The 11,256-nt window shown below is 37.9% G+C and overlaps 1 protein-coding gene across 2 annotated transcripts in view; it reads left to right on the top strand.

The window, feature by feature from the left end:
* The window catches only part of LOC108249879 (ceramide kinase), a 29,571-nt gene that overhangs the window by 11,752 nt on the left and 6,563 nt on the right, over positions 1 to 11,256 (top strand). Inside the window, exons 2-12 of one of the 2 annotated variants that reach the window (XM_017439519.3) lie at positions 891 to 1,034; positions 3,167 to 3,289; positions 3,389 to 3,514; positions 5,311 to 5,377; positions 5,460 to 5,605; positions 7,129 to 7,203; positions 8,267 to 8,419; positions 8,511 to 8,616; positions 10,142 to 10,209; positions 10,674 to 10,879; positions 10,961 to 11,181. In XM_017439519.3, coding sequence (XP_017295008.1) covers positions 891 to 1,034; positions 3,167 to 3,289; positions 3,389 to 3,514; positions 5,311 to 5,377; positions 5,460 to 5,605; positions 7,129 to 7,203; positions 8,267 to 8,419; positions 8,511 to 8,616; positions 10,142 to 10,209; positions 10,674 to 10,879; positions 10,961 to 11,181 — 1,435 coding nt within the window. Of the gene's footprint in view, positions 1 to 778; positions 1,035 to 3,166; positions 3,290 to 3,388; positions 3,515 to 5,310; positions 5,378 to 5,459; positions 5,606 to 7,128; positions 7,204 to 8,266; positions 8,420 to 8,510; positions 8,617 to 10,141; positions 10,210 to 10,673; positions 10,880 to 10,960; positions 11,182 to 11,256 lie in introns of both variants that reach the window. The other variant, XM_037980681.1, reaches the window with a different exon arrangement.

The following is an 11,256-nucleotide window of genomic DNA, read 5'->3' as shown; positions in this document are numbered from 1 at the left end:
TTCTTGTCTCTTGCACTGATTTCTTCCTTTAACATTGTGAAGCTCTACTTAGAACCTTCTTAAGATCCAATAGTGCAAAATGCAAATTCTTGCAATTTTTTGACTGGTCTTAAGATTTTGATCAGGAGTGTATATGTGTGTAGAAACACCAACATTGACAAACTAAACAAACTGTGTCAAGCAAAAGCGTAGAGGTTTAACATTAGCAAATGTAGCATTCTTTCACATCCGTATGTTTTTTTTATAGAGAGTTGTTTTATAATGTTGATAGATGGTTTAAAAAAAAAAAACGGCCCTTCTTTTGCTAGCTGTTAGCCTAGCCTGGGTAAAGAATTTGGCCTCTTTCTCCACACTTCTTGCTCTATTACTGATGTCACAGCTGATAAGATGGCAACTATTGGACAGAATAATATTTCAGAGTGGGATGAACTATCTCTTAAGACCCTAATTTCTTTTTTTCTTTCACCTGAAAGCAACGCATCAGCTGGTCTGATACAATAGCTGACAGAAATAATGGTTGATGACGTGTTATGTTTCTCAGTTGTCCCTGGTTATGTCTTTGGAAACGGCAACAGGAACTAGTTCTGAAAGATGGTTCTTCAGAGTTTCCATAACATCCTCAGAGTGTAAAGTGTGGTATAGCAAATATCTGGAAATGTCATTAAAATCCAAAACACTTCTTTATTTTTTTTTTCAAACAGCTTAAGGTTTTGCATTATTTCTTAAGTGAAACTTGCAGCCTCTTGTTGAATATTTGGCTTCATTTTGTTCCTCACAGGCCTCAGTGTGGAAGCCAAACTAAAAGACCACATGCTGTCTGCTTCAAGTACAAGAGGAGGATGTGTGTGTGTGTGTGTGTGTGAACTTTCTGTGTGCGGGTGTTGTTGCAGGTATGTGTCACAGTGTGCCAGTGTCAGAGATCATCTCCGTCAGAGAGGAAGAGGAGGAGAATGTCAGCAAGCAAATTGATGATGAAGGCAGCTGGAAGAAGATCAGAGAGGGAGAAAGAAAGGACTGCAGGCAGACCTTCACAGGTAAACTGAGCCAGCAGGAGAAGTTTGGAAGGACTGCGACAGCACACGTTTCAAGAGCGGGAGAAGCAGTAATTGAAGATTACTCAGCTAATGAGACAGCATTTTAGCAGATTTATAGAGAAGTTTCTGTAAGAGCAGAATTAGACTTGATCAGGTGCTCCATTTTTTTATTTTCTCACCAGAACATAGTCACATCCTAATGTCCGAGTTGAGGAAAAACAAAACTATCAAAACTTTCCAATAGAGCAATTAGTCAGTATTTAGGTCAAGATGCTGTTTATATATTTAGCATATGGGACAATGATTTTCAACCTGGGAAGGACAGTAAAAATCTTGTCTCTCTGCCAATAAAGATAATAGGTTTTACACATGTACAAAGTAATAACACACTGATGATCAAAAGTCTTGGTGAAAATTGATTTTTATCTACTTCTGCTGTCATCACTTTTTATCAATAGACCAACAAAGCTAGTGAAGTATCCTGAATTAAACTTTGTGTGCAAACAGGGCTACAGAGTTCACATAATAGCAAAGGCAGACAAAACAATCTGGTGGCTTTGTGAATTTGCCTTTATGCATTAATTTGCAGCAGGCGTCAGAAGGAAATGTTATGTTTTATGAACATTTACATGTATTCATAAGAATGTAAAAGTGTTGCACTTTTACATTTTCATAACAGAAAACACACTGTACGTCAGTGTGATGAAATTATCTGTCTTCAAGCTGCAGAGTGAAAGGAAAGCAAATTGGGTTTTTCCTTCCTGGAGGAAAAATGGTATGATTTATATAAAGCAACCATTTTTTATTGAAGATGAAATGGTTTATTGTACAAAATACAACTTCATTATTTCTTAAAACAAGAATTGTGTTTGCAAGTTTGAATTTATTGTGAATTTTCTCTAATCCACATTGGGTTAAAATATACTCAAACATATCCATACACCCCAATAATATTTAATCAAATGCTGGTGAAGATTCTCAGTCATCCAGGACATGGTAAATCCAAAAGAAAGGTAAAAACAAAAACAACTGGACTTCTATTCTGTAGCTTAAGATGTTTCGAGAAAGCTCCTCAGATGATTCTGAGATTCTTAGCAAGTTGCACCTTGATCACACACTCTTTGTAGCCATCAACAATCTACTGGTATAATTCTGGCTGGATATTTGAGCGCTCTTTTTGGCAGAATTAGTAAAGTTCATTTAAATTGTTTCTAGTTTCCAGGTACGGACCTGATTTTTAATCATAGTTCAGATGTTTGTGCTTTGGGAAGGTCATTCGAGATATTTAATGTTGGCCTGATTTATTCAATCAGGAACAAGCTCTGAGATGAGTTTGGGATCATTGTCAAATATACCCAACATTTTGTACAAAGCAACTAATACCACAGCATGATACCACCACCACCATGCTTGACAGTTGGTACAGTGTTCTTAGGTTTCAAAGCCTCATCATAAGTCTTCCAAATATACTTCTTGTCCCTGTGTTCAGACAGCTCAATCTTTGTTTTGTCTGATCATAAAATTGTCTCCAGAGAAAATTTGGCTTGTCCATGTGGGCAGCTGCAATCTTTAGTTGAGCTTGAAGCCATCACTGCTGCAGCGGGAGCTGCACCCCCTCACGCTCAGCCCCCTCAGTCCACGGTGTTGTATAACTTGCTTCCCTGTGGACAGTGCCACTGGCGTTCCAGCAGTTTCCAGTTCATGGCACGCTTGAGTCTGGCTTGTTCATGGGTTGTTGCTAAAAATCCTAAACCAAATTTCTTCCATCTGAGGGAGACAATGGGTTTCTACTGGTCAGTCATATAAGTCCTGTCCAACAAATTCTTTTTACACAGGCAAAATAAAACTATTAGCTCCAGTCAATCATGATCAGTAATGAAAAGTTAACAGGCCTTTGTCTTGTCAAGTCCTTCAGGAAAAATAAAATATTTAGATGAATGTATATATTCATTTGAACCTTTATTTTACCCTGTATGGATCAGAGAAAGTCTACATTAAATTTATTCTTGTTTTTTAAAAAACACAGAAGTTATAAGTTGTAGAATCATTCCACCTTGGAAAAAGAACAGTTCTAGTCAATTATTAAAAGCCTACATTATGTAGACTAAATGGGAGTTTCTGCTTTGTTTCAGTGTCCTATGTGGAGAGGTGTCGGCAGCACCGCTGGCGGTGTGCTGAGGTTACCTTCACATGCCCTGACAGGGTGCTCTGTCAGAGCTGGGTCAGCAGCATCAGAGAGCAGCTAGCCAGTATCAGTATGACTTTATACACACACACACACACACACACACTGATTCATACACAGTTGTGTGAGAATTCTTCTGTAACATAGCTGTTGTTGTTTGTGTGGACAGCCAGCAGACCCAAACACCTGTTGATCTACATAAACCCGTACGGCGGGAAGCGTCAGGGCAAACGCATCTACGAGCAGAAGGTGGCCCCACTGTTCGCCCATGCCGGCATCCTTACACATGTCATCAGTGCGTCCTTCATCACTTTGATACTGTTTTTTTCCCTGTTAGGCATACTAAAGAGTTTAAGGTTCATCTGATTTCAATTTGATGTTTTTACAAAATAGGACATACCTAATAAAAAAACATTTTACCTGAGGGTTGTACTCTGAAGCGAGATTTCCTCTTAGTCAGCTGAAAGCCAGTTTTTAATGTCCTGAAGGAGAATGTGTTTGATCACCATGGTAACAGGCTGACAAGTTTCAGTTAACTGTCAGCGAGAAGCTAAAGCCGTTCACTTATTCTATATTACAAACAAAAAAATTAGACCGTAACAATCTTTTTTTCTTCATAGTTCTGTCAGTTGCTTGAGATTTAAAATAAACGTCACATTGTCAAATTACATGAAATGAAAAATCCTGTTGTTAGCTGTAATCAGTTAGTATGCCACATTTAGATGTTTAATAAAATTTTGGCATTTTAATTGTCAAATTTACCTCCAAACAATGTTTATTCAGAGGTATATTTTCATTTAATCATTCAGGCTAATAAATATATAGGCATACCCATTCAATTCTTAAGTAATAATCTTTTTAACACATGATGTTTGTCATAACAAATAGTTAAAAAACACTTGGAATTTTGAATGCACTCAAAAGCCATATTCCTTGTTGTGTGCCACTAAGAAGCTGCAGAATGTAATAAGCTTAACAAAATGAGGGATTGTGCAACACAAATCCATTATATGAAGCTGATGATGTACAGTGAACTGTATAATTATGTCTTTCATATTTTGTCTGGATTTTCTGAGGCGTCCATTAAACAGCTAATGTTTAACGTGTCAGTGCCTTCTATACAGCAGAGAATAGAATAGTTAATAAATCACCAAATTCATTTGATCTGTGTAGTGATTTGCATATTATGGGACAGAGTCAGAGCTGAACAAACCTTTCTGATTGTGAAGTTAAGTTTCAGATGGTTCTCTCCACCTAAACAACAGCAGGTGGTCTGTTCTGGTTTGTAACTAACAGTTTTCTGTAACAAGTGAGGAATGTTTGTGTTTTTCCAATCAAGATTCTTAGCTTTTATTCTTATTTTTCCATTAATGCAACAAACTGTTTTTCTCAATGAAGTGTCAGGCAAGCAGAGCTTTTATTTTTTTCCCCAGTAACTTGGATTAGTGTACTCTGAGTGAAAAGGCATCAAATGTTGCATGAAACAACCCTTTTCATGTGAGACCAAAGCAGAAAGCCTGAATTAAAGTACCATCAGAACATCTGAGTGTAGTGCCAGACTAAAAGAAGAAACCCCTTCTTTGTTGAAAGAATACTGTGTAGTATACCCGCCAGGCCTTAGTTAGCCTGTTAGATGTTTTAAAGTTTAAACAGTTGAACTAGAAAAAGTCACAACAAGTGTAATTTGTTTGGAATATGGTTAGCCAAAGTTTCTTCTTCTGCTGATCAGTTGATGGAGCTTGTTTTGCAGCCACAGGAACGGGGCTCTTTGCAGTCTCTGAGTCAACTGTGAACTCCCCTGTATACCAAAGGACTCTAGAGTCAAATGGAAAGACTGAGGCGGTCAAACATCAAACAGTTACTTTAAGTTAAGGTGGTTTGACAAGCTGTTAAATCATTAGATGGACTTCATTTTTTACTCTTTAAACAACATGGGTTATCTGAGGTTGTATTCTATTGTATAAGTCCTTCTTTAACAACATTAGAAAAAACTGGCTGATACTGGGTTTTTTTGGGGTTTTTTTTAACCACGATTTCATTTGTGTTGGAGATTATACATCTAATACGTTCATTTTCTAAATGTTGTCATAGTAACTGAGCATGCCAATCATGCCAGGGATCACCTGAGGACAAATGCGGAGCTGAAAAAGTTTGATGGGTGAGTTCTGTTTTTTTTTTAATAAGTTATAAACAGATCATCTTTTCAGATATTTCACCTTTCCTCTTGTCCCCTGACCCAGTGTGGTGTGCGTGGGAGGGGACGGCATGTTCAGTGAGATCATCCACGGCTTGATATGGAGAACGCAGATTAACAGCGGCATAGATGTAAACTGTCCCGATGAAACACTGACTCCCTGCTCACTTCGCATCGGAATTATTCCTGCAGGTCAGAAATACTGACGTCATCCAGCAAATATGACAACCCTGCTTTGATCTTTATTTATTGTAGATTTACTGAAAATAGGCTCTTTAACAGAACACTTCAAGCCAGAACTGAGGCACTTTCTGGCCGTCTTGATGTGATTTGTGAAAGAACATCATGGGGGTCTGTCTACCTCTGTCATGTCTCTAAACAGCCAAGTGAAGTGGCAACAGCGCTGTGGACAGCACAGTGGACATCAGTGAGGTGTGGTGAGGCAGTGGCAGAATTAGATTTACATGCACCTTAGCAGTTAAGAGCAGCTTTCAGTTTGAACAACCAAAAGGTGGTGGACAGACGAAAGGGGGAGCTGGCTTCATGGTTCCACAATATGATGTGGAGATGACAGACGGTGTGAGCAGCTGGCTGGCTGTAGGATTTAGAAAATCTGATATGTCCGAGGAAATGTCCCATATGCATTTTATGTGTAGTTCTCCACATCAACACCACTGAGTTATACTTTATTAATGAATTCTATCATGTTTGCAGAATGTGGCTGATTTATGAACGGTCAGATACAGCCTAAAGAGGGCCTTGTCTTTGAGCCCATATTGGGAAATTGTTTTGTGAAAAGGCCTAATGTAGGTGTATCAACAATGTGAATTTAGTGAAGGAACATAACATGTAGCTTTGTTTGCATCACCAGAGAACCCTGCAGTTATTTCTCTCAAGAGTCTGAATTTAGTTTGACAACTTACTAGTCACCCATTTCCATCCTTGGTTTTCTTTTAAATTCTCCTCTCTTCAAGTGTTTGGTATCTTCGTTGTGTAACAAAGGTTTGGTTTCAAGTATTTACCATGGTGTGAGCAATTTTGGGCTTAAATGATTTTAACCTCTTTTTTTATTTTGCCTTTCCTGTTGTTCTGTGCCATTTACTCACACAGTCATCTGGGGGTGTTATTATGAGCAGCGTACCTATTTAATGGCAGTTTTGATTTGTTTAGGTTTTGTGTTATTATTATTGGGCTATTTTCAATGTGTTGTTGTTGAAAATTTATGAAAATAAAAATAATATATTGTATTGTTCTATTTATTTATTTATATTTTACTGACACTTTTAGTTGGCCTTTCATTAAAATGTTTTTAACTCTTAGCTGGCCTTTGGTACTCTTAGTTAGCCTTTTGGTACCTTTTAGCTTAGTTTTTATCATGCCTGATCAACTGAGGTTTTTAAATCCTAGTTCAATTTATGTTAGCTTTCATTATATCTCAGTTTGGTTTTCCTCAGTTTATCTTGTGTGTGTTTTTCATTTAGATGTTTAGTTTCATGATTTCATTTAGATTATCCCAGTTCATATTTTAGATATTGCGTGTGTTTTGACTCTGTATTTTTGTGTTCACATGTTGTAAAGCACTTTGCCTTTGTTGCTGAAAAGTGCTAAATAAATAAATTTGACTTGGCTTATTCTGTTTAAGCATAGTGAAACGTTCTACACGGATCAATAGTAGCCTGTTCTGTACAACCAGGATTGTTTTCTGATTGTTTCAGGTTCAACTGACTGCATCTGCTTTGCCACAGTGGGAACCAATGACCCTGTGACCTCTGCACTGCACATCATAGTGGGTCAGTCAAATGGTCTTCTTATTAAAAAAAAAAAACATAATTCCAGTACTGAACAGATTGTAAATCATGTCACAACTGAGGTAGTTTCTCAATGATATCAAAATTGATTTAATGTTTATGAAAATCCAAAATAAAATCTGTTTGATTAAGCAGCTTCTTGTTCACCATTTTTCTTTTATTACGCACAAACACTTTTGTCCTGAAAGAATACTAAAAGACAAGTCTTTGTTCATGAGTTTGAATGGGCTGTTCAGTGTGATGCTGATTCAGCACTTTCATAACCAAAGATAACCTATGACAAATATCAAGCAGTCAAACTCTCTGGAAAAAGTTGCAGTGTGAATGCTTTTTGTTTTTTTTGTGTTTTGGTTGGTTTCCCCAGCTATGAACATGTCCACACCTGCCTCTGTCCTCCTCCTCTTTTTAGAGTCCAATCTAATAATAAGAGCATTATTGACAGCACATAATTTCCATTCATGTTGGACTAATATGTCTGTCAGATCTTTGTGATGAACATGATTTTGCTATGGCAAGAAATCATCCACTCCAGCATCTAATAAATCTGACAGCACACAGTGTAAAGCAGGTTACTATCAAGATTAAAGTATCTGTCTGACAAACGGGGACAGTGGAGATAATGTTTGCAAATGAAGTCAAGGTTGCAAAGTCCATATATTTTTATTTTTTTTTGGCAATCTTTTCAGATGATTCATCCACTGCTGCTGTTCACTCAGCCATGCTGTGGCTGAGTGAACATTGATAAGAGTCTTAATGACAGTATGATGAAAACTGACTCTGAGGTTTTTATTGGCAAACTTGTTTGAATGGCAAATATTACTCATAATTTTATCATTTGTCTCTGTGAATGCTATCACTTCAACATAAGTGGAAAGTCATTAGTGTTTTCAAGTCAGGTCTAAAATGATCTTTCAATGTCTTCTTTTAGTCAGAATGTGTCAGAGGTATGTAGTTGGTCTAAAGTATACCAGCTTGCATGTGGAGTTCTTATTCGTATTTCGTTTTTATGTATTGATTGTGTGTGTGTGTGTGTGTGTGTGTTCAGGTGACTCTCAGCCAATGGATGTGTGCTCGGTTCACCACAACAACTCATTCCTGCGCTACTCCGTCTCCCTACTGGGATACGGTTTTTATGGCGACGTGCTAACTGACAGTGAGAGGAAGAGGTGGATGGGACCGGCCAGATATGATTTCTCAGGTGGATCTTTAGCACTTTTCCAGTGAATTGTCTTCTGTGGTTCAGAATGATTTGAATGTTTTTTTTGGTTTGTTTGTTTTTTATTTTGCAGGTTTGAAAATGTTCCTGACTCATAATTATTATGAAGGAACAGTGTCCTACCTGCCGGCCAAAGGCATCATGGGAACGCCAAGAGATGCTGCCAGATGTCGAACTGGGTGAGAGAGATGTAAAAAGGTTTTAGATAATATTTGATTGATTTGAACTTCAACTGATCTTTGATTTCTGATTCATAACATTGTTTCCAAAGCAGTCAGTATTTTGATCCTATTGCAGCAGGCTAATAGTTTGGTGGTTTTGGATGAGTGCATTTTTAAATGGTGTCAGTATTGATGTGTTCCCCCATGTGACATTCAATATTTTGTTCAGCAGCAACCAGCTGCTGTGACATGAGAGACTTTCAGGATGAAACTTGACCACAGTTAAAAACTCAACCTTATTTTGCCCTCAGAAAAGTGATGCCAATGAGGAGCTTTATGGAACTTGTTTGTCAGAAAATCCAGTAGATATAAAAACAGTAGAAAAGAAGCAAGCTGATGTAAATGCAGCATCATGATTACAGCTTTATCGTAATTAGAGGATGATTCGATGATGTGTTAACATGTATTTTTTAAATATTTTAAAGTAAGTTCAGTGGAAAGGTTATGAACATTTCTCATACCTGTTGTAGACAGCTTTTATAACAACCTCAGTTTGGAGAAATAGTTTAACTCTGACAGGACTGACGAGCTAACAGGCTGGTCCCAATGAGCCATGACCAAAGAGGATTGCTGCCGTCCTAAAAATAACTCCAGTCCTCAAAATTTCCTAGCAGTTCATGTTAACGCTGCTGTTTAAACTTTTATATCACTGTCAATTCTGCTTTTTGTATTACAGTTATATTGGCCCAAATATTATACATTTACAACATATACAAGCTGAATTATAGAGTTTTCTTATTTTCTTAAACTGAAAAAGATCAGGCTGACTTTAGCTGGTAAGGCTGGATCATTTCAAATAATCTGAAATCCCTTTCTGTCCTGTTTTAAAGGTACATGATGTCAAATCATTTAAATTCATTTTGTCCATTTATTATTATTATTGTGGGTGTATATAGGTGTCATTTTTAGCAGGAAAGAGATCAAGTGAAGTAGGCCATACTTCAAACTAAGCAGTTAAGGCCTTTGGAGTGATATCCTCTCCAGTTACAGTAGATAACATTAAACAATTTTAGAACCTCTACATGGAGGGACAGCTCTAAAATGTGAGTTTTTTTCTTTAAAACCTTTCAAATATAGTCTGAAATCAACAGGAATTCTGAGGATGAGCTATGGACATAGTGTTCAGCTTGAAGGTGTCTGAAAAAATGTCTTTTGGGAAGTGAAATTTATTTTGAGCTGTTGAAAAGAAGCAAAAGTAGAGATAATGCACAAATCTCTCCAGGTTTTATACCTAACTTAGTTCATTTAGAGAAAGCATTATCCATCAAAGATGGAGGAATAATAGTTTCACCAGGTTTTTAAAGTTGATTTTGTGTATATTTTTTACTTTTTATTACTTGTCAGTTTCAAGTTTTTTTCAGTAACGTTACTGTTTTTTGGGTTTTTTTTGTTTGTTTTAGTAGACCCAAATTTGTCCACATCTGGTTGTGTAATGAATGAACAGCTCGTTGAATGGGTCTTTTGTGTATCTGTAAATCTGCAGCTGTGTGGTTTGTCAGCATAATGGACAGAAAGCTGAGAAATATGAGCTGGATGAAACTTCAGACTGTGGTAAGTCCAACAACCAAACATCCAGATCTAAAGTTTAAAACGCACATGAGAATATTATTTTCCAGTTGGTCTGGAGCTTTCAGCTGCATTCAGTAATGATCATCAGCTGGAAGAGGTTATTAAGCTTGAGTTTAAACCTCCTTATATCTGACCAAGAACACCTTTGCCACAGTACTGTAAAGGCTGCTGGGTCTCTTGATGATTTTGGATACATGACAGATAAACAATACCCCTAAGGAGATCTGGAGTACAGGTCACATTTTTTACGTCAACCACAAATGTCCATTTCTGATTGGTCCAAAAGCTTTACTTTCTGGTTTAGGTGTCACATTGAAAAAAATATTGACTTAATTCATTTAATTATTATTTAAAGTGAAACTTTTTTACCCTCTGCATAACCAGGAGGAAGTGTTTTGACTGCAACAAAAGGTGCGATCTGTTTTCAGTGGGGGTTTATGTTTCAGAGAGTGATGGTGAGTGGAGGACGATCCGAGGGAAGTTCCTGGCTATAAACGCAGCCAGCATGAGCTGCGCCTGTCCTCGCAGCCCCAAAGGTCTCTCACCTGCCGCTCACCTGGCCGACGGCACCACCGATCTCATTCTGGTTCGAAAATGTTCCCGTTTCAACTTCCTCAGACACCTCCTTCGTCACACCAATAAAGACGATCAGGTTTGTTATTAAACCCAGATTCTGGTTTCTAATTCCTTCACTTGAATTGTCTAATACAGTGTCCTCCTCCTCCTCAATCAGTTTGACCTGAACTTTGTTGAGGTCCACCGTGTGGTGCGTTTTCGCTTCACACCACGTCACTGCCAGAGCGACTCGGACCTGGAGCTGGACCTGCTGGACAACAGCAAAAGTCAGATTTTCAGCCAGATCTGCCGAGACCACCCTGCTTGTGGCTGCGCACCGGCCTACAGTAGCTGGAACTGCGATGGCGACATCCTGACCCACATGGCAATTGATGTCAGGTACTGCAACCATCTGAAAGTTTTCTTCTTCCAGTGTTTAAACCCTGATTTCTCTGAAAAACTCAGTTTTGTTTT

The sequence above is a fragment of the Kryptolebias marmoratus genome, linkage group LG17 (genome assembly GCF_001649575.2).
Source record: "Kryptolebias marmoratus isolate JLee-2015 linkage group LG17, ASM164957v2, whole genome shotgun sequence".
Lineage (NCBI taxonomy): Eukaryota > Metazoa > Chordata > Actinopteri > Cyprinodontiformes > Rivulidae > Kryptolebias > Kryptolebias marmoratus.
This window is presented reverse-complemented; position numbering and strand designations above follow the sequence as displayed.